The sequence below is a fragment of the Diabrotica virgifera genome, chromosome 2 (genome assembly GCF_917563875.1).
Source record: "Diabrotica virgifera virgifera chromosome 2, PGI_DIABVI_V3a".
Taxonomy (NCBI): domain Eukaryota; kingdom Metazoa; phylum Arthropoda; class Insecta; order Coleoptera; family Chrysomelidae; genus Diabrotica; species Diabrotica virgifera.
The window spans coordinates 225,826,681-225,853,043 of record NC_065444.1 but is presented as its reverse complement, the minus strand read 5'-3'; the positions used below and the strand labels follow the sequence as shown (position 1 = coordinate 225,853,043).

The window sequence follows — 26,363 nt, the reverse complement described above, 5'->3', positions numbered from 1 at the left end:
AGACATACGTGAAAGGTGCGGTATTGGAAGGACCTTAGACAGACTTGAAACGAAACAGTTATCGTGGTTCTGACATATGACGAGAATGGGTGAAGGTAGAACTGTAAAGAGAGTATGGAAAGCGGCATCCGACAACAAACGAAGAAGAGGCAGGCCAGCAAGAACGTGGAACGCAGATATTGGAAAGGCTTGCGTAAAAAGGAATATTGGGTGGAGAGAAGCAGAAAGACTAGCTACTGACCGAAAGGCATGGAGACGTCTGATTTCTCCACTTACCTCGACACCGTAAGGTACAAGAGGACGGCTTAAGTAAGTAAGTACTATTCCTATGGAACGAGTAGATTCACTTTGAACGTCTTTAACAACTTTTTTTTCAGAAAACCGTTGTTTATATGCACTGCATCGCTTATTGGAATTTAGTACCTATAGGATTATTACTATATTATACTTTTAATCTTTTAATCCATAAGCCTTCAAGGTCTGTTGGAGGTGTAAATGAATAAATAATTGGATGTGGTACGTGAAATTATAACCAATATTTTGCTATTAGATACTATTATGGAGATACTTTATATGAAAGTTATATGGAGACGATTCGCAATTGCTGGCGGTTAGATATTTAAAACAAATAACAACAAACTAATAAACCTACTACTACAACGTGCTACAACTATTAACAGTTATTGCGAACATGTGTTTTACTATTCATTAAAAAAACTCACCTGTTCAAATATCTGTCTCTTTCTTGAGTCAATATACCCAACGTCATCCATGGGTATATTTTCTGGATCATTCCGTGCCATTTTTTAGTTTTCCGCTTACTTCGTTACTAATACTAAACAAGCATTAGGCATCAACATTATAAACATTTCTATTACTACATTTTCGATAATGTCAAGATAAGATTACTTTTTTATCAATAACCATTTATCCTGTGGTAATGGAATCCTAATAATAACGACTTTTATTACACCTTAAATTGTAAAGTAGAACAGGTAAGTTGACAAAAGCTTTAAATAAATATAATGTTATTATATCAGTTCAGTTTATACTGGGTTGGGATAAAGTATGGAACCAAGCAAATATCTTTGAAACGAAAAGAACAATATTTATGAAACTTTACATGCAAGTACAGTGACGCAAAAGGCATCTGTTGCCATATTTTTTGTTACTACTCCACTTCCGGTTTCACCGGAAATACCCTTAACTTATTTAATTTAAATGGGGCACCCTGTAAATTTTTGCGGATTTTAAAAGAACTTGTTATTTTTAATGCATACATACCAAATTTGGTAGAAAAAATTTGTTAAAAAGTGTCTGTAGATAATTTTTTGTATTAATACAACGTAGTAGGAAATAAACGAGTACCATCTTATACTGTAGACTAAAATTGTTGTTTCCATGCACTGCATGACTTATTTGAATTTAGTATAGTAGGTAAAACTGTTACTGAACTAATTGAAAGAAATAAGTTGTATTAAGAATGGTTCATTTAAGTGAAAAAGATCGTATTGAAATATTAATGATAATCGCTTATGGTGAATTTTCATTTTTTGGAAGTGAATTTTCCAAATCGATGGATTGGACGTGGAGGATTCATAGAGTGACCCGCTCGTTCTACGGACCTCAACCCGTTAGATTTTTTTTTTCTTTCGGGTTATCTAAAATCACGTGTTTACGTTAGGCGACCAACATGCTTGCAGGATTTGAGACAAAGAATAATTGATGAATGTGAACTAATACATGGAGAAATCTTGCAAAAAGTGACTCACGAATTTATTTACAAGTTTGCACGTTGTCAGGAGGTGAACAGCAAACATTTTCAATATTTGAAATTATTTTTTTTTTATTTTTAATATCATTGGTCTAACGCAAATAAATTAACCTATTTTTTAACTCTAAGGAGATTTATTTCTTGTTTTAATAGTTTTTTCTTCCAAACTTGGTATGTATGAGTAAAAAATAACAAGTTCTTTTAAAATCTGCAAAAATATACATGGTGTCCCATTTAAAGTACATAAGTTAAGTGTATTTCTGGTGAAACCGGAAGTGGAGTAGTAACAAAAAATATGGCATCAGATGCCTTTTGCGTCACTGTACTTGCATGCAAAGTTTCATAAATATTGTTCTTTTCGTTACAAAGATATTTGCTTGGTTCCATACTTTATCCCAACTCTGTATAACAGAGCATCTCGTTAAGATATTATTTAGTATTTTTTTTTAATATTATTTATTTATTTGCTTTCAATTATGACACCTCTTCCTCTTATTACATCGTGACTTAATTTTTATTTTTATTCAAAATTCCTTTTAGACTAATGCATTTAGCACAAAATAATTTATAAATACGGCACTTAGAGACTTGCAATTTTGCAAAAAATCGGTGGATTTTAATGTATGTAGTTGCATTTTAAAGTGCATAAAATGCATACAAAAATACATAAACATATCAAAATAAGTAAGTATATTATGGACCAAATTTTGTTACTTGGGGGTTTTTGGGGTCGCTGAAGACGAATACGCCATCAGAACCGACAACAAGAGCACCTGGTGCCAAATTTCATTGTTAAGATGCGTCATCTGAAGTTTCGAAAATTTTCGGTACTAAATTTATGCAAACAGATTACTCGGCGGCTTTTGGGTCTCTGAACAAGAATACGAAATCAGAACCAACTCTTGGTGCACCTGGTGCCCAAAAACACTCCAAACTCCAGAAGATAACATACCTTAGCAGTAACTTTGGGCTCCAGGTGGTCTAGGGGTGGGTTCTGATTGCGTATTTGTATTCAGCGACCCAAAAACCGCTTAAAAACTATTTTCACCTTCGAAAACCTTCGAAACTTCAGAAGGTGGCAATACTTCAGAGACCAGATGCTCCGGGTGTCGGTTCTGACGGCGTATTCGCTTTCAGCAACCCCAAAAACCGCCCGAGTAATCTATTTGCATCAATTTAATGCCAAAACCATAGAAACTCCAGAAGATGACCTGTCTTAGCAGTGAACCTTGGCACCAGGTGCTCCGGGGGTCAGTTCTGATGGCATATTTGTGTTCAGTAACCCCAAAAACCCCTCGTGTGATCTATTCGCATCAATTTAGTGTCGAAATCCCTCTAAACTCCAGAAGATGATGTGACCCTAGACACCAGGTGCTGCAGATGTCGGTTCTGTTGACGTATTCGTTTTCAGCAACCCCAACTGTAACCTAAGCAATCTCAACTTTAACCGCCCCAGTAATCTATTTGTATCAATTTAATACCTAAAACCATAGAAACTCCAGAAAATGACGTACTTTAGGTGCTCTGAGGGTCGTTTCTAATGGCTTACTCTTGTTCAGTGACTCCAAAATCCTCCAGTAATCTGTTTGCATCCATTTAGTGCCGATAATCCTCGAACCTCCAGATGACATGCCTTAGCAGTTAGCATCTTGCTCACCAAGTGCTCCGGGGGTCTATTCTGATGACGTAGTCGTGTTCAGCGACCCCAAAAGCCCTTGCGTAACAAAATCTGGCCCTTAATATACTTATTTTATCATGTTTATACACTGTTGGACTCATTTTAGCACTTTAAAATGCAACTGAATTTCCACCCATTTTTCCGTCCAGAACACAATGCAAAAAGTTGCAAGGCTCTAGGTACTGTATTTAAAAATCGATTTATTCAAGTGTTTTTAGTGCTTAATGTCCTGGTCTATTTATAAAAGGCATATTTATTTAAAACAACCCCTTCGGGCTAAATCACAGAACGTTTTCGGAATGAATATTTCATCATCTTCAGTGCTGCTACTACATAGGTATACAGGGTGTTAGTAAGTAAGTGTGAAAAACTTTAAGGAGTAATTCTACATGAAAAAATAATGACTGCTCTATAAACGTATGTCCGCAAATGTTTCGTTTCCAAGATACGGGGTATTGAAATTCTTTTTCAAACGGTTCAAGTATATGGGCACATAGATTAATAAATAGAAAAAAATGCAGAAAAATTAAATAGAGCTCAGAGAGGATTTCTTGTAAGAATGACGGGAGCATTTGGAACAACTGCAACACAGGCACTCACAGTTTTAACTGGAGTAATGCCAATGCATTTAGAAACACAAAAAAGAGCATGTAATTATTGGCTAAAAAAAGAAAAATATGAAAAAATAATACAAATAATAGGATTAGATATAAGAAATAAAAGAGGATTAAAAGAAATAATAAATAGAAAAACACAAAATGAATGGGAAAATTCAACAAAATCTAGACGTTTATACAATTTTATACCAATATTAGAAAACATTCCAAATTATTTTAATCCAAAACAAGGTTTAGTACACTTTTTAACAGGACATGGACCGTACCCAACATATTTGGAAAGATTTAACTTAAAAGATGATGCATATTGTGAATGTGGAGAACTAGGTACACCAGAACATATAGTGTTACATTGTGAAAATACTATAGAAAATGAAGAACATAGAGAAATGAGAAGAAGATTAGAAAGAATTGAAATAAGAGATATATTACAAAATGAAGAATATTTTGGAATATTAAACAATCTAACAGAAATAATATCTAAAAAACAACAAGAAATTTATAATAATAGAAGAAGACAACAAATAATCCAACCCTGATGAAGTTGAGTAAGATAAAGTTAAAATAAATAAAATAAAATATAAATTCAAAAATAGATATTCACAATTATAATAATAATAATTCAATATAAAATAAATAAATAAAAATAAAAATAATAATTCAATAAATAATTCATTAAATTAAAAAAAACTACCAACTCTCTTCTGAAAATAGAGGGACTGTCTTTATAACTTAGAAGGGAGTTGATAGTACCAAAAATATTTTAACAAATATATATTGTTTATTTAAATTTGTTAAATGTATTTATTAAATGTAATTAATAGATTATGGCAAATTATTAATTATAAAAATAGATTTAGTAGTTTAGTAAAAAATTTAAAAATATAAAAAAAAATATCTGTAATCCCATCAGGAAAAAACGACATGTTTCGTTTCCAAGATACGGGGTATTGAAATTATTTTTCAAACTTCGAATTTTTTTATTGCTCTAAGACTTTTTGAGCTATGAAAATTAAATTTGGTGGCTTTCAAGAGGTAGTTATTGCACATTTTTTGACAAACAAATAACAATTTTATATTCATCATTGGCGCGCCTGCGGGTAATGGTCTGAATTTTTTTAAAGAAAAAAATAGTACGCCACTGAGATAATTTAAATTAAAAATTATTTTTGTATTCCACGTTTAATTTATGATAAAGAACCTTTCTTGTCTTTTTTTTTCATATGTCTTTTTTTTCATATGTTTCGTATGTCAACATTCACCGTTTTTATACAAAAAAATAAAACATCTGCGCGTATTTTTCATTTCGTAATACATTATCAAAAACTCTCCAATATAATAATGCCAAACTAGAACAATAATTTAAAATATTTTCAAAAATATTTTAACTATGTGCAAGACTACAACAAATGTTCAAAATTACCTCCTTTAAAGGTGACAGAGTAATTTTATATTCACCGTTGGCGCGTGTACGGGTAATGGCACGAAATTTTTAAAGGAAAAAATAGTACGCCACTGAGATATGTCAAATTAAAAATCATTTTTTTTTCATATAAGGCGCCGTTTTTATGCAAAAAATAAAATATCTTAACGTTTACAAAGAAGTTTCTATGCATATGGAATTTACCTCGAATAATTTGTAAGCGTTAAGATGCTTTATTTTTTTGTATAAAAAATGGCATTCTTGGCCTATGCAAAAAGGCCAAGAATGATTTTTTGTCGTAAATTGAACGAGAAAAAAATGGAATTATCAAAAGGGATTTTTAATTTGACGTTTCTGAGCGGCGTGCTATGGTGAATATAAGATTATTCTGTCACTTTTAAAGGAGGTAATTTTGAACATTTCTTGTAGCTTTGCACCTAGTTAAAACCTTTTTGGTAATATTTTCTGTTATTGTTCTACTTTGGTATTATTATGTTGGAGAGTTCTTGATAATGTATTAAACAATGAAAAATACGTTCGAAGATGTTTTATTTTTTTGCATAAAAACGGTGCGCCATAGAAAAAAAATACAAGAAAGGTTCTTTTTCATAAATTAAACTTGGAATACAAAAATAATTTTTAATTTGAAATATCTCAGTGGCGTACCATTTTTTTTAAATTCAGACCATTACCCGTAGGCGCGCCAATGATAAATATAAAATTGTTAATTGTTTGCCCAAAAAAATGCGCAATAACTATCTCTTGAAACCCACCAAATGTAATTTTCATATCTCAACCGGTGTTAGAGCAATAAAAAAATTGGCAGTTTGAAATAAAAATTTCAACACCCTGTATCTCGGAAACAAAGCATTTGCAGACATATGTTTATAGAGCAAACTGCCATTATTTTTTCATGTAGAATTATCCCTTAAAGTTTTTCATACTTATTTACTAACACCCTATATATGTTGAAAATTTCGATTTTTTATTATTTGAAATGAAATTACATAACTTCAAGAATACTCTCTGAAAATTTCAGATTGATCGGAGCAAATTACCGGAAATACACCGGTGCCCGGCGATGTATGGGGCCCGGCGTCGACCAGACCAAAGACGTAATTTTCCCGTTTTTTCTTTGCTCTTCACTTTATGATAAGTGGGTACTAGAAAATTGTGTGTGTGCTTCTAGAATATTTACAGAAAATCAGAAATTCATGGTCATGGTCTTCCATTGTTGAACAATCTAAATTAGTTGCCAGCAAGCAATTATGGAATAAATCCAAAATGTATATCAAATAAAGAAAAACGGCGCAAGAAGCCTGCGAGATATTGCCTGCTGATATAATGTGAAATATTTAATATTTTCATAGATTGTATAATAAGCAATTTAATCAGAAGATTTAATGCGGCAAATGAAATTCATTCGCCATTTAACATTTTATGGACATTCCGAGATGAAGATGAAAACAGTATTAAGAAAAAAATTTATATATTGCGCGAGTTTTATAAAGAAGACATCAGTGAAGAATTGAAATTATTAGATGACTAGTTAGGCCTTACTAAAAGCATAGAATAGTATAATTTTATAATATACTATACTCTAATATACTATACTATACTATAATATTGCACTTTCGTTTAGAACTTTTTAACCAGAAATAATTTCCTAAGGCACGTCGAATAATATATTGCTTATACTATTTTAGTGATTTTAAAACGGTATGTACTTCCATTTACTACTCAAAAACCTTATTTTTGAGGTCTCAAAATTCTCACTTTTTGAGTACAAACTCGCACCCCTTAACAAATACGAAAGTACGCCACTGACAAGAGTCGAAATCGGTAAAAACAAATCGCAAAAAATTTAAAAAGCTCAAGTCCAAAAGTGCAAACCTCATATTGCCATCCCACGCGTATCCTAAACTCGCACCTAAAAAATACGAAAGTATGTCCTTGACAGGATTGAACTCTGTACAAACAAAATTCGGAAAAAATTTAAAAAGCCTAAACCTCATATTGCCCTCCCACATCTATACAAAACTCGCACCCCTGAAAAAATACGAAAGTACGCCCCTAACAGGTTGAAATTGGCCCAAAAAATTCTCAAAAAATTTAAAAGCTTATATCCAAAAGCAGAAACCGCATATTGCCCCCACACCTTTACAAAACTCGCACCCCTTAAAAAATACAAAAGTACGCCCCTGACAGGGTTGAAATCGGCACAAAAATCCTTAAAAAATTTAAAAAGGTTATATCCAAAAGCACATACCTCATATTGCCACCCCCCATGTCTATACAAAACTCGCACCCGTTAAAAAATACGAAAGTACGCCACAGGCAGGGTCAAAATTAGCACAAACAAATCGAAAGAAATTCAAAAAGCTTTAGTCCAAAAGCACAAACCTCATATTGCCCACCCACATCTAAACAAAACCCGTACCCCTTAAAAAATAAGAAAGTACTCCCCTGAGAGGGTTGAAATCGGAACAAAAATTCTCAAAAAAATTCAAAAGCTTATATCCAAAATCACACACCTCATATTGCCCCCCACACCTATACAAAACTCGCACCCCTTCAAAAACTCGAAAGTGCGCCCCTGGCAGGATTTAAATAGGCAAGAAAAAATCGCAAAAAAATCAAAAAGCTTAAATTCAAAAACACAAAGCTTATTTTGTGTTTTTTTTAATTTCAGCCCTGTGCAAAATTCGCACCCCTTAAAAAATCTAAAACGACGCCACTGACAAGGTTAAAACCAGCAGGAAAAATTCGCAACAAATTCAAAAAACTTGTGCGAAAGCACAAAACTATTTCGTGAGTTTTTTGAAAATTTTACACCTCTGCAAAATTCACTCCCTAAAACATCCGAAGCGACGCCACTGACAGGGTTAAAATCGACACGAAAAATTCACAAATAATTCAAAAAGCTTAAGTCCAAAAGCACCAACCCCATTTTGTGGTTTTGTTGAAAATGTCCCCATTTCCCCCCTTTTTCTCCCCATGGATACGCCACTGATTTAAACTTGGTTTTTCAAATCCACATCAAACCATTAACAACGATAAAAGTTTGGCCAAAATAGAAGCCATATTGGCGGAGCTATGTCATTTTTTCTGTTTTTTTATTTGTTTTACTTTTTAATTTTTTTTGACATTTCCTACCAAAAATTGGAAATTTCGATAAACGTATATTTTTCGCCTCGTCGATGCGCAAATTTTGATGCCTCGAGTGATTCGAAACGTTTCGCCATAAGTTGACAAGGTTGATGAAAAAGTTGACCCCCATTTGGTAGCCAGTATCGAAACGTGGTTCTTAGTTGTCTGGCACATAAAAACTGAAATGTTTTGGCCATCTCTAAAATTTTGCAAACATTTAAAAACTCCGGGTACTTCGAGGGGTGAGTTCGTCATTTTTGGTCATTTCTTCAAAATCCCCCCTTTGCGAATTTTTTGTGCAGCCCCTGTTCGAGCTAGCGGTTCCAGTCAAAAAAGCAAAAACGCGCTAAAATTGTTTCCCGTTCGACCAACACAACCCCACCCCTATAAAAAACTCGCTCCCCTTAAAAAAAAGAAAGTACGCCTCTGACATGATCGAAGTTGACACGAAAAAATCGCAAAAAATTCAGAAAGCTTAACCAAAAGCACAACATTCTTCGTTTAAAAGCACCCGATTTACGTCCATCTGAAAATTTTTTCCCCTTTTTTGCCATTTTTTTCAATTTTTTCCTGCTACCCGCAAGTTTGCTATTTTTTTGTGACGCCCCTGTTCAAGCTAGCGCACTCCGGTCAAAAGTGACACTAATTCCTAACTCTTGGCTTTAAAACGCGCTCAAATTTTTCGCCCTTGGCAATCGCACCCCCTCCCCTAAGCAAAACTCGTACCCCTTAAAAAATCCGAAAGCACGCCTTAGACCGAATCAAAATCCGCACCAAAAGTCATCAAACAATTTAAAAAGCTTAACTCAAAATGCACAAATCTCCAAGCCTCTTACTTCCGAAACTACAAAACGCCCCAATTTGAATTATGTATAAAGACAGAAGATAGAAAGTACGCCCCTGACAGGATTGAAATCGCCACGAAAAAATCTCTAATAATTCAAAAAGCTTAAGTATAAAAGTACAATGCACGTGATGTGTTTGTTTGTTAAATTTAAACCCTATGCCAAACTCGCACCCCTTAAAAAAATCCGAAACCACGTCACTGACAGGGTTAAAATCGACACAAAAAATCGCCAGAAATTCCAGAAGCTTAAGTATAAAAGCACAAACTTCATATTGCCATTCCCACCCCTATTAAAAACTCGCACCCCTTAAAAAATACGAAAGTACGCCCATGGCAGGGTTGAAATCGGTACAAAAATTCTCCAAAAATTTTTAAAAGCTTAAGTCCGGAAGCCGAATCTTTGTATTGCTACTTACACACCTATACAAAACCCTCACCCCTTAAAAAATCCGAAACGACGCCACTGACAGGGTCAAAACCGGCACGAAAAATCCGCAAAAAATTCAAAAAGCTTGACCAAAAGCACAAATCTCATTTTGTGTTTTTTTTTAATTTCACTCCTATGCAAAATTCACACCCCTAAAAAATCCGCAACCACGCCACTGACAGAATTCAAATTGGCACGAAAAATTCGCAAACAATTCAAAAATCGTAAGTCCGAAAGCATCCATCTGATTTTGAAGTTTTGTTGAAAATATCGCCATTTTCCCCCCTTTTTCCCCCATGGATGCGCCACTGATTGAAACTCGGTTTTTCGAAACCGCTACATCAAACCATTTACAACAATAAAAGATTGACCAAAATCGCAGCTATGGGAGCGGAGCTATGTCATTTTTTCTGTTTTTTTTTTATTTTTTTTAATTTTTAATTTTTTTAGAAATTTCCCATCAAAAATTGAAAATTTCAAAAAACGTATATTTTTCGTCTCGTCGATGCGCAAATTTTGATGTCTTACACATCTTTACACACAAAACCTTACACATCTATACAAAACTCACACCCCTTCAAAAATACGAAAGTACGCCACTGACAAGATTGAAATCGGCACGAAAAAATCGTAAAAAATTCAGGAAGCTCAAGTCCAAAAGCAAAAACCTCATTTTGTGATGTTTTTGAATATTTCAGCCCTATGCAAAACTTGCACCTCTTAAAAAATTCGAAGCCACGCCACTGAGTTGGTTAAAATTGACACGAAAAATCCGCAAAAAATTCAAAAATTTCACGTGCAAAAGCCCAAACCTTATTTTCTGGTTTTGTTGGAAATATCCCTTTTTTTACCACTTTTTCCTCCCCATGCATACGTCACTGATTCAAACTTGGTTTTTCGAATCCGCCACATCAAACCATTTACAACGATAAAAGTTTGGTCAAAATCGAAGCAATAGAGGCTGAGCTATGTCAGTTTTTCTGTTTTTTTTTTATTTTTTTTACTTTTTAATTCTTTCTCGAAATTTTTTATTCAAAATTGAAAATTCTGAAAAACCCATGTTTTTCGTCTCGTCGATGCGCAAATTTTGATGCCTCGCGCGATTCGATACGTTTCGCCATAAAGGCGCTACTGGGGCGTGAATTCAAAAACTTGGGTCCATTTTAGCAGTTACCCCCACCCTTACCGTATGGGTTGCAACGCGATTCGTAGTTGCCTGGCACATAAAAACTGTGAAATATTTTGGCTTTCTCGGAAATTTTGTAAACATTTTAAAACTCCGGGTACTTCGAGGAATGAGTTCGTTATTTTTAGCCATTTCTTCAAATTCTCCCTTTGAAAAATTTTTGTGCCGCCCTGTTAGCGACTCCAGTCGAAAATCACACTTATTCCTAACGCTTAGCGTCAAAACGCGCTAAAACTTTATCACTCTCGACCAACCCACCCCCCAACCCTATGAAAAACTCGCACCCCTCAAAAAATCCAAAAGTAAGCCCCTGGCAGGTTTGCAATTGGCACCAAAAAATTGCAAAAAATTCAAAAAGTTTAAGTCCAAAAGCTCAATCCTTAACGGTCAAAAGCACCCAATTTACGTCCATCTGAAATTTTTTTTCAATTTTTTTCCATTTTTTCCTTTAACCCGCAAGTTCGCGATTTTTTTGTGACGCGCCTGTTCGAGTTAGCCTCCCCGGGTCAAAAGTGACACTTATTCCTAACCCGTAGTTTTAAAACCCAATGACATTTTTTCGCCTTTGACAATCGTACCCCCAACCCCTAAGCAAAACTCGTACCCCTTAAAATATCCGAAAGCACGCCCCTGACCGAATCGATTTCCCCACCAAAAATCATCAAAAATTCAAAAAGCTTAACCCAAAAAACACAAACCTTTCCGTCTCGTACTTCCGGAGATACAAAAACGCCCCAATTGAAATTATGATATATAAAGATTGTTACTTACACACCTATACAAAAGTCGCTTCCCTTACAAAAATCAAAACGATGCCACTGAGAAGGTTAAAACTGTTACGAAAAATTCGCAAAAAAATAAAAAATCTTGTCCAAAAGCAGAAACCTCATTTCATGGTTTTTTTTTCTTAAATTTCACGCCTATGCAAAACTCGCACCCCTAAAAAATCCGTAACCACGCCACTGACCGAGTTAAAATTGACACGAAAAATTCGCAAAAAATTCATAAAGCCTAAGTTCAAAAGCACAAACCTTATTTTCTGTTTTTTTTTTGTAAATATCCCTATTTTTGCCCCCTTTTTCCTCGCCATGGATACGTCTCTGATTCAAACTTGGTTTTTCGAATCCGCCATATCAAAACATTAACAACGATAAAAGTTTGGCCAAAATTGAAGCCATAGGGGCGGAGCTATTTCATTTTTTCTGTTTTTTTTTACTTTTTTTGACACTTTTCATCAAAAATTGAAAATTTGAAAAAACTTATATTTTTCGCCTAGTCGATGGGCAAATTTTGATGACTCACGCGATTCGATATGTTTCGCCATAAGGGCGCTACCGGGACGTAAAGTCAAAAAGTTGACCCCCTTTGGTAGCCACCCCCACCCTTACCGTAGGGGAGGGAACTCCATTCGCAGTTGCCTGGCATGTAAGAATTGTGAAATATTTTGGCCATTTCTAAAATTTTACAAAATTTTAAAAACTCTGCGTACACGAGGGATGAGTTTGCCATTTTTGGCCATGTCTTCAAATTTCCCCTTTGCGAATTTTTTGTGCCGCCCCTGTTCCATCTAGCGGCTCCAGTCGAAAATCACACTTATTCCTAACGTTTAGCGTCAAAACACGCTAAAATTTTATTGCGTTCGACTAATCCACCCCCCACCCCTATGAAAAACTCGCTCCCCTTTAAAAAATAAAGTACGCCCCTGGGACGGATGAACCTTGCACAAAAAAATCGCAAAAAACGTAGAAAGCTTAAGTTTAAAAACACAAACGTCCCCGGTCAAATGCATCCGATTTACGTCCATCTGAATATGTTTTTCAATTTTTTTCTTCAATCCCTTAGTTGGCGATTTTTTTGTGACGCCCCTGTTCGATGTAGAGCACCCGGGTCAAAAGTTGCACTTATTCCTAACCCTTAGCTTCCGAACGCGTCCAACCTTTTTCGGATTCCACCAACCCACCCCCCCATCCCTATGGAAAACTCGCTCGACTTTCCACAAAAAAAATCGGAAAAAATTTAAAAAGCTTAAGTCCAAAAGCACAAACCTCCCCGGTCAAAAGCACCCGATTTATGTCCATCTGAAATTTTTTGGCAATTTTTTGCCCCTTTTTCCTTCAACCCGCAAGTTCGAGAATATTTTGTGACGCACCTGTTCCAGTTAGCGTCCCCGGGTTAAAAGTAACACTTATTTCTAACCCTTGGCTTTAAAACCCAATGAAATTTTTTCGCCTTAGACAATCTCACCCCCCACCCCTAAGCAAAAATCGTACCGCTTAGCACGCCCTTGACCGAATCCAAATCCCCACCAAAAATCATCGAAAAATTCAAAAATCTCAACCTAAAAAGCACAAATCACCCCACTTCGTACTTCCGGAGCTACAAAAACGCCGCAATTTGAATTATGTATATAGAGAAGATAGAAAGTACTCCCCTGACAGGATTGAAATCGGCACGAGAAAATCGCTAAGAATTCAAAAAGCTTAAGTATAAAAGCACAATGCTCATAATGTGTTTGTTTGTTAAATGTAAACCCTATGCAAAACTCGCACCCCTTAAAAAAATCCGAAACCACGCGACTGATAAGATTAAAATCGACACAAAAAAATCGCAAGAAATTCCAGAAGCTTAAGTATAAAAGCACAAACTTCATATTGCCATCCCCACCCCTATTAAAAACTCGCACCCTTAAAAAATACGAAAGTACGCCCATGGCAGGGTTGAAATCGGTACAAAAATTCTCCAAAAATGTTTAAAAGCTTAAGTCCGGAAGCCCAATCTTTATACTGCTACTTACACACCTATACAAAACTCTCACCCCTTAAAAAATCCGAAACGACGCCACTGACAGGGCTAAAACCGGCACGAAAAATTCGCAAAAAATTCAAAAAGCTTGACCAAAAGCACATACATCATTTTGTGTTTGGTTTTTAAATATCACGCCTATGCAAAACTCGCACCCCTAAAAAAATATGTAACCACGCCACTGACAGAGTTAAAATTGACACGAAAAATTCGCAAAAAATTCAAAAAGCTTATGCCTAAAAGCACCTACCTCATTTTCTGGTTTTGTTCGAAATATCGTAATTTTCCCCCCTTTTTCCACCCCATGGATACGCCACTGATTCAAAGTAAGTTTTTCAAATCCGCCACATCAAACCATTAACAACGATAAAAGTTTGGCCAAAATCGAAGCTATAGGAGCGAAACTATTTCATTTTTTCTGTTTTTTTTTTATTTTTTTTATTTTGAATTATTTTTGACGTTTCCCATCAAAAATTGAATATTTCAAAAAACATATATTTTTCGTCTCGTCGATACGCAAATTTTGATGCCTCGCGTGATTCGATGTGTTTCGCCGTAAGGGCGCTACTGGGGCGTGAAGTCAAAAAGTTGACCCCCTTTTGGTAGCCACCCCCACCCTTACCGTAGGGGTTGGAAAAAAAATCGAAGTTGATCGCAGTATGGAAACTGTGAAATATTTGGGCTATGGTGGAAATTCTACAAAAATTTGAAATCTCTGAGCACACGAGGGACGACACCGTCATTTTTGGCCATTTCATCAAAATTTCCCCTTTGCGAATTTTTTGTGCCGCCCCTGTTCGATCTAGCGGCTCCAGTCGCAAATCACACTTATTCCAAAAGCTTAGCGTAAAAAACCGCGAAAATTTTATCGCATTCGACCAACCCACCCCCCAACCCTATGAAAAACTCGCTCCCCTTAAAAAAAAAGAAAGTACGCACCTGGGAGGGATAAGCTTTGCACGAGAAAATTGCAAAAAATTTAGAAAGCTTAAATTCAAAAGCACAAACCTCCCCGGTCAAAAGCACCCGATTTACGTCCACCTGAATTTTTTTTTCAATTTTTTTCATTTTTTTCCTGCATCCCGCAAGTTTGCGATTTTTTTGTGACGCCCCTGTTCGAGCTAGCGCACCCCGGTCAAAAGTGACACTTATTCCTAGCAATTGGCTTTAAAATGCGCTCAAATTTTTTCGCCTACGACAATCGCACCCCCCTCCCCTAAGTAAAACTCGTACCCCTTAAAAAATCCGAAAGCACGCTCCTGACCGAATCGAAATCCGCACCAAAAATCATCAAAAAATTCAAAAAGCTTAACCCGAAGAGCACAAATCTCCAAGCTTCTTACTTCCGGAGCTACAAAAACCCCCCAATTGAAATTATGTATATAGAGAAATTTTTCATTTGAGAGCTATACATATACAAGAATAATATTGATGAATCTCAACTTTCTCCAATAGATTTACTTAATAAAATTAAAAATCTCAAATTGAAATCATTATTTCCTAACGTAGAATACGAATATTTTGCATATTACAGGTGACGATCCCAGAGACGGACAGAAGTTGTCTTTCTCGAATGAAAAATGCTATGAGATGATAATGATAGAAATAGAAAAAATCAGATGAAACGGGACCGGTTAACTGGCCTAGCAACTTTGTGCATTGAAAATAATTTGGTAAAATCATGCGATTTTTCAAAAATTATAGACTGCCAAAATCAGAAAACTCGAAAAGCACCTGTATTATAAATATTTTCACTATTATATGTAAATATAATCAAAATTTAATAAAATTTATATTTGAAATCAATAAATAAATAAATAAAAATGAAATAACTTTTCGCTCTTCACTTTTTGCCGGGGGCCCGCTCATCCCTCTCAGCGGCTCTGCTCTACCTTCAACTCACTTTGCAGCAGCTTCGCACCAGCGTACTTGAGCGTAGTGAGAAACGCTCAACGGCTGTTCCCCTTCTCTTTTGTAAATTACTCCGAGCTTCAAAAGCATATTCCCGGTAGGTATACATTACTTTAAGATTTGACGGACAAAAAATAAATTGAAACTAAAAATTGTCAAAACTTTAAAAGCGTTTTTCTCAAAACAGCTTTTTTCAAAGGCGGTGGACATTGTAACTCAAAAACTACTTGACCGTTCCACCTGAATAGTCCAAGTAATGAAGCTTAAAATAGGACAAAACCTCGCAATTTTTACAGAATAGATCCATTTGCTTGAAAATTTGAGAATAAGTAGTGGATAGTCCAAGGATCAAAATCTATATCATGCCAAAAGGAGCTTTTAACATGGGGGTGGTTGCCACCCCATCTCGGGGGGTGGAAATTTTTATTATATTTTGACCTCAAGAGTTAGTAAAAATATTCATTATAAGCAAAAAACGTTCTATACATTTTTGTGATAAAATTAATAGTTTTCGATTTATTCGCTATCGAAAGTGTTAGTTTCATATCGAAAAAATCAATGTTTTTAATCAGTTTTCTGCTAATAACTCAAAAAGCTTTCGTTTTATCAAAACAACTTTACTTAACAAAAATGTACCTTTTGAAAAAATAAACAAAACCGTTTTTTTATATTTTCTTTAAGACCAATAGTAATCGAGCTATACTTTATTATATGTTGGCTCTTCTTCGTCAAATGCTAAATATTGTAATTTCAAAGTCAAAGGACGGGAAAACTATACATTTTTCGAGGATAACTTGTTGAAACTATTTTAAAGTATTTAAAAATATGTATCTCCAGAATTAAAAAAAATCTATAGCTAAAAAAATTAAGTGACTTATAATGAAAAGAATATCAGTCCCTATTTTTTTCAGCAAAAAAGTGATCGTTAACAACCCCCTAATCACCACCCTAATTAAAATTTGTCATTGAACTGATTTGGTTTTATTGATTTATGTATTATTAATAGGTTCTAGAAGTTCGATCGGCTTAGAATGATTAGTTTTTAAAAAAATTGAGTTAAAAGCGAATAACGAATTTTTGTAGTTTGGTAAAAAAATGTCCTTTTCTTCAGAATAGAAAGAGTAGCATCAGAGATACGAAAAAATATTTCAAGATGAAATTATAGCTTATTTAATTGCCAAGAACTTGGTTTGCAAAAATTTTTTTATGGCAAAAATTGAGTGTGCTATTGACCATTAAAACTTGTAATATCATGCAAAAACCACCTTTACCAACCCTTTCAATGCCACCTCTTTTTGTGACTGAGAATTTTAAAAAGATTTAATATTAATAGCCTTATAGATCTTGTGAAAACCTACAAAATTCTTTTTTAACGAACTTTCTTAGATAAAAAATAAAAAAGTTACGGTTAAAAAATCAATATATTTTTTTGAAAAAAAAAAGGAGAAATCCAATTGGAAGCATAATAATGTAGTGCGGCAGATTCGTGCAAATTTTATAAGAATTGTGCATTTAATGATAGAAGCATATAATTTGGACCAAATATACTACACATATAAAGGTTCAAAATTAGATAGGAGGCCATCTCGGATTTTGCCTTTTACAAAAATGGCGGGGATTCAAAATGGCGACTATACATATGTGACTAATAGCACGATAACTTTTGAACGAGACCTCGGATTTCAACCAAATTTGGTACATAGGTTCTTTTTTTATGTATAAGATCGGGGTCTTGAACTGGAAGAATCGGTACCAGAAGTACCAGAAGTTGTGTTTTTCCTGGTTTTTATGTAAAAATACGTTGTTTTTTTTTAAATTATTTCACCCTGTATGTATTACTTTTTCAAATAGTTAATACGGCCATTAAAAAGAGCGTAAAAATATTTTTTAGGAAATATTTTTAACTTTTTAGTTGTGTTAATTACCATTTATTAAGTGCAAAACATATCTTCACATGTACCTATATGCGGCATATTCCTGCAAATATTGTAAGAATTATTGTGCATTTAATGGTAGGAGTATATAATTTGGACCACATATACTACACATATAGAGGTTCAAATTTAGATACGAACCATCTCAGTTTTTGTTCCTTTTACAAAAATGGCGGGCATTCAAAATGGCTACTATACATATTGTGACTAATAACAACACGATAACTTTTGAACGAGATGTCAGATTTCAACCAAATTTGGTATATAGGTTCCTTTTTCGATGAATAATATCGAGGTCTTAAACTGGAAGAATCGGTTTACCAGAATTTGTGTTTTTACTGTTTTTTTATGTAAAAATATATTGTTTCTTTTTCAATTCTTTCACCCTGTATATAATAATTTTTCAAAAAGGTGATACCGCCGTTGAAAAGAGCATAAAAATATTTTTTAGGAAATATTTTGAACTCTTTAGTTATATTAATTACCATTTAATACATGCATAACGTATCTTCATATGTAGGTACCTATGTGCGGCAGATTCGTGCAAATAATAATATAAGAATTATTATGCATTTAATGGTAGAAGCATATAATTTGGACCACACATACTACTTATACAAAGATTCAAATTTAAATATGAGGCCATCTCAGATTTAGTCTTTTACAAAAATGGCGGGCATTCAAAATGAATCTGCCGCCCATAGGTACATGTGAACATACGTGATGCATTTATTAAATGGTAATTAACACAACTGAAAAGTTCAAAATATTTCCTAAACATATATTTACACTGTTTTCGATGGCGTTATTACCTTTTTGAAAAATTTATATATACAGGCTGTTAGAATTGAAAAAGAAACAACATATTATTACATAAAAAAACAGTAAAAACACAAATTCTGGTAAACCGATTCTTTCAGTTCAAGACCTCGATATTATTCATCGAAAAAGAACCTATATACCAAATTTGGTTGAAATCTGACATCTCGTTCAAAAGTTATCGTGCTATTAGTCACATATGTATAGTCGCCATTTTGAATGCCCGCCATTTTTGTAAGAGGAGCAGAAACTGAGATGGCCTCGTATCTAAATTTGAACCTTTATATGTGTAGTATATGTGGTCCAAATTATATGCTTCTACCATTAAATGCACAATAATTCTTATAATATTTGCACGATTCTGCCGCATATAGGTACATGTGAAGATACGGTTTGAATTTATTAAATGGTAATTAACATAAATAAAAAGTTAAAAATATTTCCTAAAAAATATTTTTACGCTCTTTTCAATGGTGGTATAATCTTTTTGAAAAATTAATACATACAGGGTGAAAGAATTGAAAAAAAACAGCATATTTTTACATAAAAACCAAGAAAAACACAACTTCTGGTAAACCGATTCTTCCGGTTCAAGACCTCGATCTTATACATCAAAAAAAGAACCTATATAGCAAATTTGGTTGAAATCTGAAGTCCCCTTCAAAAGTTATCGTGCTATTAGTCACGTATAGTCGCCATTTTGAATCCCCGCCATTTTTGTATAAGGCAAAATATGAGATGGCCTCATATCTAAATTTGAACCTTTATAATATGTGCAGCATATGTAGTCCAAATTATATACTTCTATCATTAAATTCACAATTGTTTCACATATCGGCTGCGATAGTCACCGCTAGTTAGCGGTGTTTTTAGTCATTGGCCTTATTTATTCTTCTTTATTTATATATTATTAATATATTCTAGAAGTTTGACTGGCTTAGAATGATTAGTTTTTAAAAAACTGAAGTTTAAAGCCAATAACGAATGTTTGCAATTTGGTAAAAAATGCCATTTTCTTCAGAATAGAAAGATTAGCATCAGAGATACGAAAAAATGTTTAAATATGAAATTGTAGGTAATTTAATTCCCAAGAACTTGGTTTGATAAAATGACAAAACGGAAAACATTGATTTTTAGATATAAAACTAACACTTTCGATAGCGAATAAATCAAAAACTATTAATTTTATCAGAAAAATGTATAGAACATGTTTTGCTTAGAGTGAATGTTTTTATTATCTTTTGCGGTCAAAATATAATAAAAAATTTCCACCCCCGAGATGGGGTGGCAACCACCCCCATGGTAAAAGCGCCTTTCGGCATCATATAGATTTTGATCCATGGACTATCCACTACTTATTCCTAAATTTTCAAGCAAATTTATCCATTCTGTAAAAATTGTGAGGTGAAAAGCTTTGGTTCCTGGACTGTACATATTTTCTTTGGGCATTTCGTAAGGTAATGCTGTTGTGATATTTTTTGTTTTATTTTCTGTTTAACAATAATAAATATGTTGATTTTCACCCGGTATTTACAAAAAAAATCAATATTTTGACTTCTGAGTGATACCAAAAACCCAAAAATCGTTCAAACTAAAAAAAATTCGACAGCGTTACCTCGAGAAACTGATAAGCTAATAAAATCTTTTAGAATTTTTTGTTTCAATGATGACAATGATACAATGACGAGTTCTGATGTCCACCCACCGCAAAATCCATGTTTTTTTAAGTGTCTGTAAAAATTTTCCACCATTAGCTTATTTTTCAATATTTTGACTTGAAATTATTTTTGAATATGCATTGAATTGTACTGAATATGTTCAGTAAATGTTAATTCAAAAATAAAATAATTCTACCATACTTCCAAAAAAAATTCAGAAAAATGTGCCCCCCCCCCCCCCTCTTAAACTAAAACTTTGCTTTTTATAACAAAATATAAAGAAAGCATTACTTTACCTCAGCAGTAACGTTCCAAAAGTATCGGAATGTTTAACTTTAACTATTAGGTATACTAAAATATTACACTAATGTTCCATAAGAACCCACTTCTGAGACAACTCTGTAGGATTTGTACAAAATTTTTGAATTTAATGTCATTAAATAACACTTTAAGTGAAAATACCTAAATACTAATTACTTTATTATACTTAATTATTTTTAATGAATTCCAAAATTACAAACGACATGTAATTGTACATGTACCGGGTGTCCCAATAAGAATGGCTCTCGGCAATATCTCAGGAACCGTTTATAGTACAGCTTTGAGAAAAAAATATGTAAAACAAAAGTTGCCTCGAGAAAAGCCTGGAATTTATTTTTATAATTCTAGGTCCACCGCTAGAGGGCGTAGTTGAATATCAAAAATTAAAAAATCAAAATTTTACAAAATGTACCTCATGAAAGGGCACGGGAATTCCAATCATCGTATTCTTCATAATATTCTGCGAATATTTGATTTCACAAGTTTAAGTCTACCTTTGCAAATAAGAGGTGGGGGTGAGTGGAAACCTTCTTATGAAAAAATGGCTGTAAGTCCGGTTCTGCTAAATCGAATTTTGTATACTTGGTCTTGTTGATCAATGTAAGAGTCTTATTTTTGAAATAACCTAATAAGTAATATGCCAGCTAGTAGGCGTTATTTAATTATTTTCAGAAATCTAGTTTTCTTTGGAGAATATTAAATACAAGTATGCATTTTTAATCCTGTATTTAGCAACAAAGTACCAAAAACCGCATGTCGATATCTTTTTTCTATCTCGAGATAGCTTAAGGAACGTATAAATTTTAAACAACTGTTAATGTCACCGGTAAACGAAGTTAAGGGAAAGTAGTGTGCTATGGAAAAAACAAAGAAACATTTTCCAGATGTAAACGTATATAATTAATTAAAACAACAATAAGACAAACAACACTATAAAATAAAACAACAAAATAAAAGCAACTACTTACTTAGTGACGACCTAAATGTTCAAATTGTTGCCCATCATTTTCGATGTCTTTCAAGAGTAGATTGAACAGCAGTCTCAATTTCTGCTTTCGCAATGCTTTGAATGGCGTTTCGTATTTTCTAGATCATGTTTTCTCGAGGAGTGGGCCTAGCTGCAAAAACAAGGTCTTTAATCCGTCCCCATAAATAAAAGTCTAAAGCAGTTAAATCTGTTTCTATTCAATATACTCTTTAAAAAGTAAATGCTTGCATCGAAAATTATGGGCAACAATTTGAAAATTTAGGCAGTCACTAAGTACTAAGTAAGTAGTTGCTTTTATTTCTTTGTTATGTTTTATACTGTTGTTTGTCTTATTGTTGTTTTAATTAATTATATACGTTTACATCTGGAAAATATTTATTTGTTTTTTCCATAGCACACTACTTTTCCTTAACCTCGTTTACCGGTGACAGTAACAGTTGTTTAATATTTACACATTTATTAAGATATCTAGAGATATAAAAAAGGTATCGACATGCGGTTTTCGGTATTCTGTTGCTAATTTAGTCTAATTTTGTAATACAGGATTAAAAGTGCATACTTGTATTTAATATTTTCCAAAGAAAACTAGATTTCTGAAAATAATTAAATAACACCTCCTAGCTTGCATATTACTTATTAGACTATTTCGAAAAGAAGACACTTATATTTACGAAAGAGAGCTGTTTTCAACAAGACCAAGTAAGCAAAATTCGATTTAGTAGAATCGGACTTACAGCCATTTTTCCATAAGAAAGTTCCCACTCACCTCCACCTCTTATTTGCAAAGGTAGACTTAAACTTGTTGAAATCAAATATGCGCAGAATTTTATGAAGAATACGATGATGGGATTTTCAGCGCCCTTTCATTAAGGAAATTTTGTAAAATTTTGATATTTTAATTTTTGATATTTAATTACGCCCTCTAGCGGTGGACCTACAATTATGAAAATAATTTCTAGGCTTTTCCTGAGGTTTTGTTATAAATATTTTTTTTCTCAAAGCTGTACTATAAACGGTTCCTGAGATACGGCCGAGGGCCATTCTTATTGGGACACCCGGTACATACAAAAACGAGACGGTGTTATTTGGAATTTAATATAATATACTATATTAATCGGTACAATATCAATCAACCAGGCAAGCTAAGATAGTAACTAGGTCGCGTGGAGGAAGAGCTGTGAACTGAGTAGGGAATAGGGTCTTTTCGGACAATCATGGAAGCCTGACTGCGGGGGAAGTTCTCGACCCCGACACAGCGCATTCCGGTGACTGATAGGAAACATTCCTGTAGATATGCATAACAGGTATGGATAAAGTTCAACCAAATAAGTACCCGTGCATCTGACATAGAGCAGCAGCTATGTCATTATTCCACTGGGGCTGTATGAACCATAAAGGTTTGGTGTAAAATACTCAAAGGTAGCAACTCCATTATAGTTCAACTGGCGATGACAGGTACTGCAATCAGGCAGGCAACGGGAAACAACCTGATTATCTTCCAAGAGAACGTTATGAAATTACGACTGAGCAAAGAAATTCTGTGCTCTGCATTCCGGCTAGAAACCGGCGCCATAATAATATCGATTCCGGGTCGAATGGTGTGAAATGGGCGACCGGGCAGTTGATTGTGGATGACCAGGCAATTTCTGCAAAGTGGGATAGTGGAAGATCAAACTTATCATTACAGTAGAACGTCGATAATCCGAATTTGTATCTAGCAAAAATATCTGATTCTTTTAAAATAAATTAAGAACTTAGCTGCGTAGGACAAAAACAGAGACAAAAAACAGAGACAGGACAAAAACAAACAAAGTAGGACAAAAACAGAGTATTTGGAATGTTCATTTAAAGATGGAGTTACTACAAATAAAATGGTATCTTTGGATGGTGAAATTATTGTGAAAAGCAATAGTTTTAAGTACCTAGGATCGGTATTACAGAGTAATGGAGAAATAGATGGAGATACATGCAGTAGAATTAGGGCTGGATGGATGAAGTGGAAAGAAGCGAGTGGCGTGTTGTGTGACAGAAAAATTCCAATGAAGCTGAAGGGAAAATTCTATAAAACAGCCATAAGACCGGCTATGATGCACGGAACGGAATGTTGGGCAGTGAAAAAGAAAGAGGAACAACGAATGCATGTGGCGGAAATGAGAATGCTTAGATGGATGAGTGGAGTGACAAAGAATGATAAAATTAGAAATGAGTATATTAGAGGAAGTCTAGGTGTGGCACCAATTGATGCCAAAATGAGAGAGCATAGGTTAAGATGGTTTGGTCATGTTCAACGTCGAGACGTTAATCACTCAATACGAAGAATAGCTGAAGTGCAGATTCCTGAAAGGAGTAGAAGTGGAATACCAAAGAAGACCTGGCTGGAGACGATAAGGCAGAACATGTTGGTAAAGGGGATTAACATTGATATGACCCAAGATAGAATTGTGTGTAGAAATGCAATTAGGGAAGCCGACCCCGCATAGGGATAAGGCCAAGAGAATGAATAAGAACTTAGCTGCTAATAACGAACCTCTACCGCAGTTCAAAAATATTTTACACATTTTTTTAAAAGCCCAAATAGTGTCTGATGTTTTTACTGTACATTTGCTGCTATTATAAATTAATTACAATACAGTGTTTAAACATAAAAAAATGTTTTGATTAATTTCACCTCTAGACTCTAGACACTACTGTACAAGATAAAACATAAAATTTTAAAACGTTTGTTGTACTTTAATGTGTATACTGGCCTTTTTTGAGGTAATTTCGATAATCCGGATAATTTCATAATCCGGATGGGGTCCGGTCCCAATTAATCCGGATTATTGACGTTCTACTGTACGTGTAAAATTTCATAAAAATCGGGCAAGCCGTTTCGGAGTAGTATGGTAACTAACAGTGTTGTAAACTAACACAGGAGAATTTTATGTATATAGAAGTAGCTGTGAATTAAATAATAAAAGTGGTTAACTTTGACCCTAATTAACCTAGGCAATTTTTTTTTTTGAAAATTCGTGTAAAAATACTAGATAAAAATAAAAATCTACTTTTGAAATCCCAAAGTAGATTTATATTACTCTACAGTCAATATTAACAAAGCTATCCAAGTTATTTATAAGTCAAACATGACTCTATTTTAGTAAACTGTTTTCGGAGTGATAAAAACGACTTTTTAATGATTTTCTCAACACTTTGAAAATAGAACTATTCTTTTTTCATGTGGTTTCCACAGAATTGCTACATCATTATTATTTTCTGAACAATAACATTGTGAAAAAAAAAAGCTTTTTGCGATAAACAAATTAAATAAAATTTAAACTAATTGATGAATCGTCTTAAATTTTTTGTGCATTATGCGGACTGTTTGACTCTACTTTTCGTGCAATATGAAAGTCTTAAGAACATTTTCCCAAAAGTTATAGCAAACTTTTTATTTTTGAAATTTTAGTCTTATTTTGCAATTTCCGAAGCAACAAATGATCGGACCCAAATTCAAAAAGTGCCATTTTAAACCTTGACTCATCTACTAAAAAAAGAATATTATAAATAAGATATTTAATTGCACTATTTTTGCCTGTAGCGATTTAAACGAAAAAACTGCCATTTTTGACCCTTATTTGTTAATAACTAAATTTCTCGTCCGAACTGTCACGGGCATTTTTGTATTTAGGTATAATGTATTAGGTATATAGTACCCAAAAAACCTATTTGCAACGTGGCTGCTCAAGTGTCCTGACAAAAACCTTATTTCTCTGGACTAATTCCAATGATCAATCCAGTCTAGTTGCTGGAATGATGGCCTATTTTTCATTCCAGCGCCACTAGAATGGTGTGAACGGTAAAATATCCAGTGTTTGAGTACACGTTGAATAGTAAACACGAATATTGTTTTTTTTTTGTAGAATTCTATAGGTAATTACTAACAATTACCTTGTATAGGTACAGCCTACCTGTAGCTAATGAGTGGCCAATACCCCTAAAAACTACTAACTACTCCCAAAATATGTACTTACCTAAATAAAAGCGAAATCTAAATTAAATGTGTTTTTAGAAAGCAATAGTACTTTTATCACTTGAAAAATTCAAAATATATAAACATATGACTAAAATACATATACTCATTTCCAATTTAACAATGGCTTTCAATTTAAAGTTTGTCGAGTGTACCTAAATTGATTCCGTTTAAAACTTAATAAACATCATTGTCATTAAACAGTTATAACGTGTGTACAACATTTTTATTGTTTAAATTTAAAAAAGATAAATGTTCAAACAAAAGTTAAATTCCAAGGTTTACTAAAATACCTTATTTCTATTAATAACGACACAGTTGTTTAGCACTACCGACTCACAAACTTCAGTTCTGTATTTTATGTTTTCCGTTCGCGTGAAAATATTTTTCTATTCTCGATATCTGTAGTGCGTATCTTGATTGTTAATGATAAAATAAACAATAAGTGACTAAAGTTGTTATGTTTGCTTCAATTGAATTTTAATCATGGTTAATCCTGGAGTTAAGTAAAAATAAATCATATGGGGAAATCAAACTGTACAAGGTAAATAAAAGTTTTTCTATTAAAAGCCGGTAATATTTTGATTTCAACTACTCATACTACTCAACTACTCACCTACTCAACTTTCAACTACTCACACTATTAAACTTCGATTATCAATGTGGTTTCTTATTTTATTACTGTTATTATTAGGATACCATTAGGCTATCATTAGCCTACTGTTAGAAATATCCGATTGTTCTATTTTTTTCCTACGCATTTTTATATTTTTTTCGTGCACTAATATTTTATAGTTTTTTTCTTGTACCTACACTTCC

General features: G+C 33.8%; 1 protein-coding gene across 3 annotated transcripts in view; it reads right to left on the bottom strand.

The window, feature by feature from the left end:
* LOC126880451 (rhomboid-related protein 2-like) overlaps positions 1-25,967 on the bottom strand; it is a 71,064-nt gene extending 45,097 nt beyond the window's left edge. The window contains exons 1-2 of one of the 3 annotated variants that reach the window (XM_050644314.1): positions 25,838-25,967; positions 723-973 (exon numbers count right to left, since the gene is read on the bottom strand). In XM_050644314.1, coding sequence (XP_050500271.1) covers positions 723-803 — 81 coding nt within the window. In that variant the 5' untranslated portion in view covers positions 804-973; positions 25,838-25,967. Of the gene's footprint in view, positions 1-722; positions 974-25,545 lie in introns of all 3 variants that reach the window. The other 2 variants (XM_050644315.1, XM_050644316.1) reach the window with 2 other exon arrangements.
* Positions 25,968-26,363: the final 396 nt, after the last annotated feature.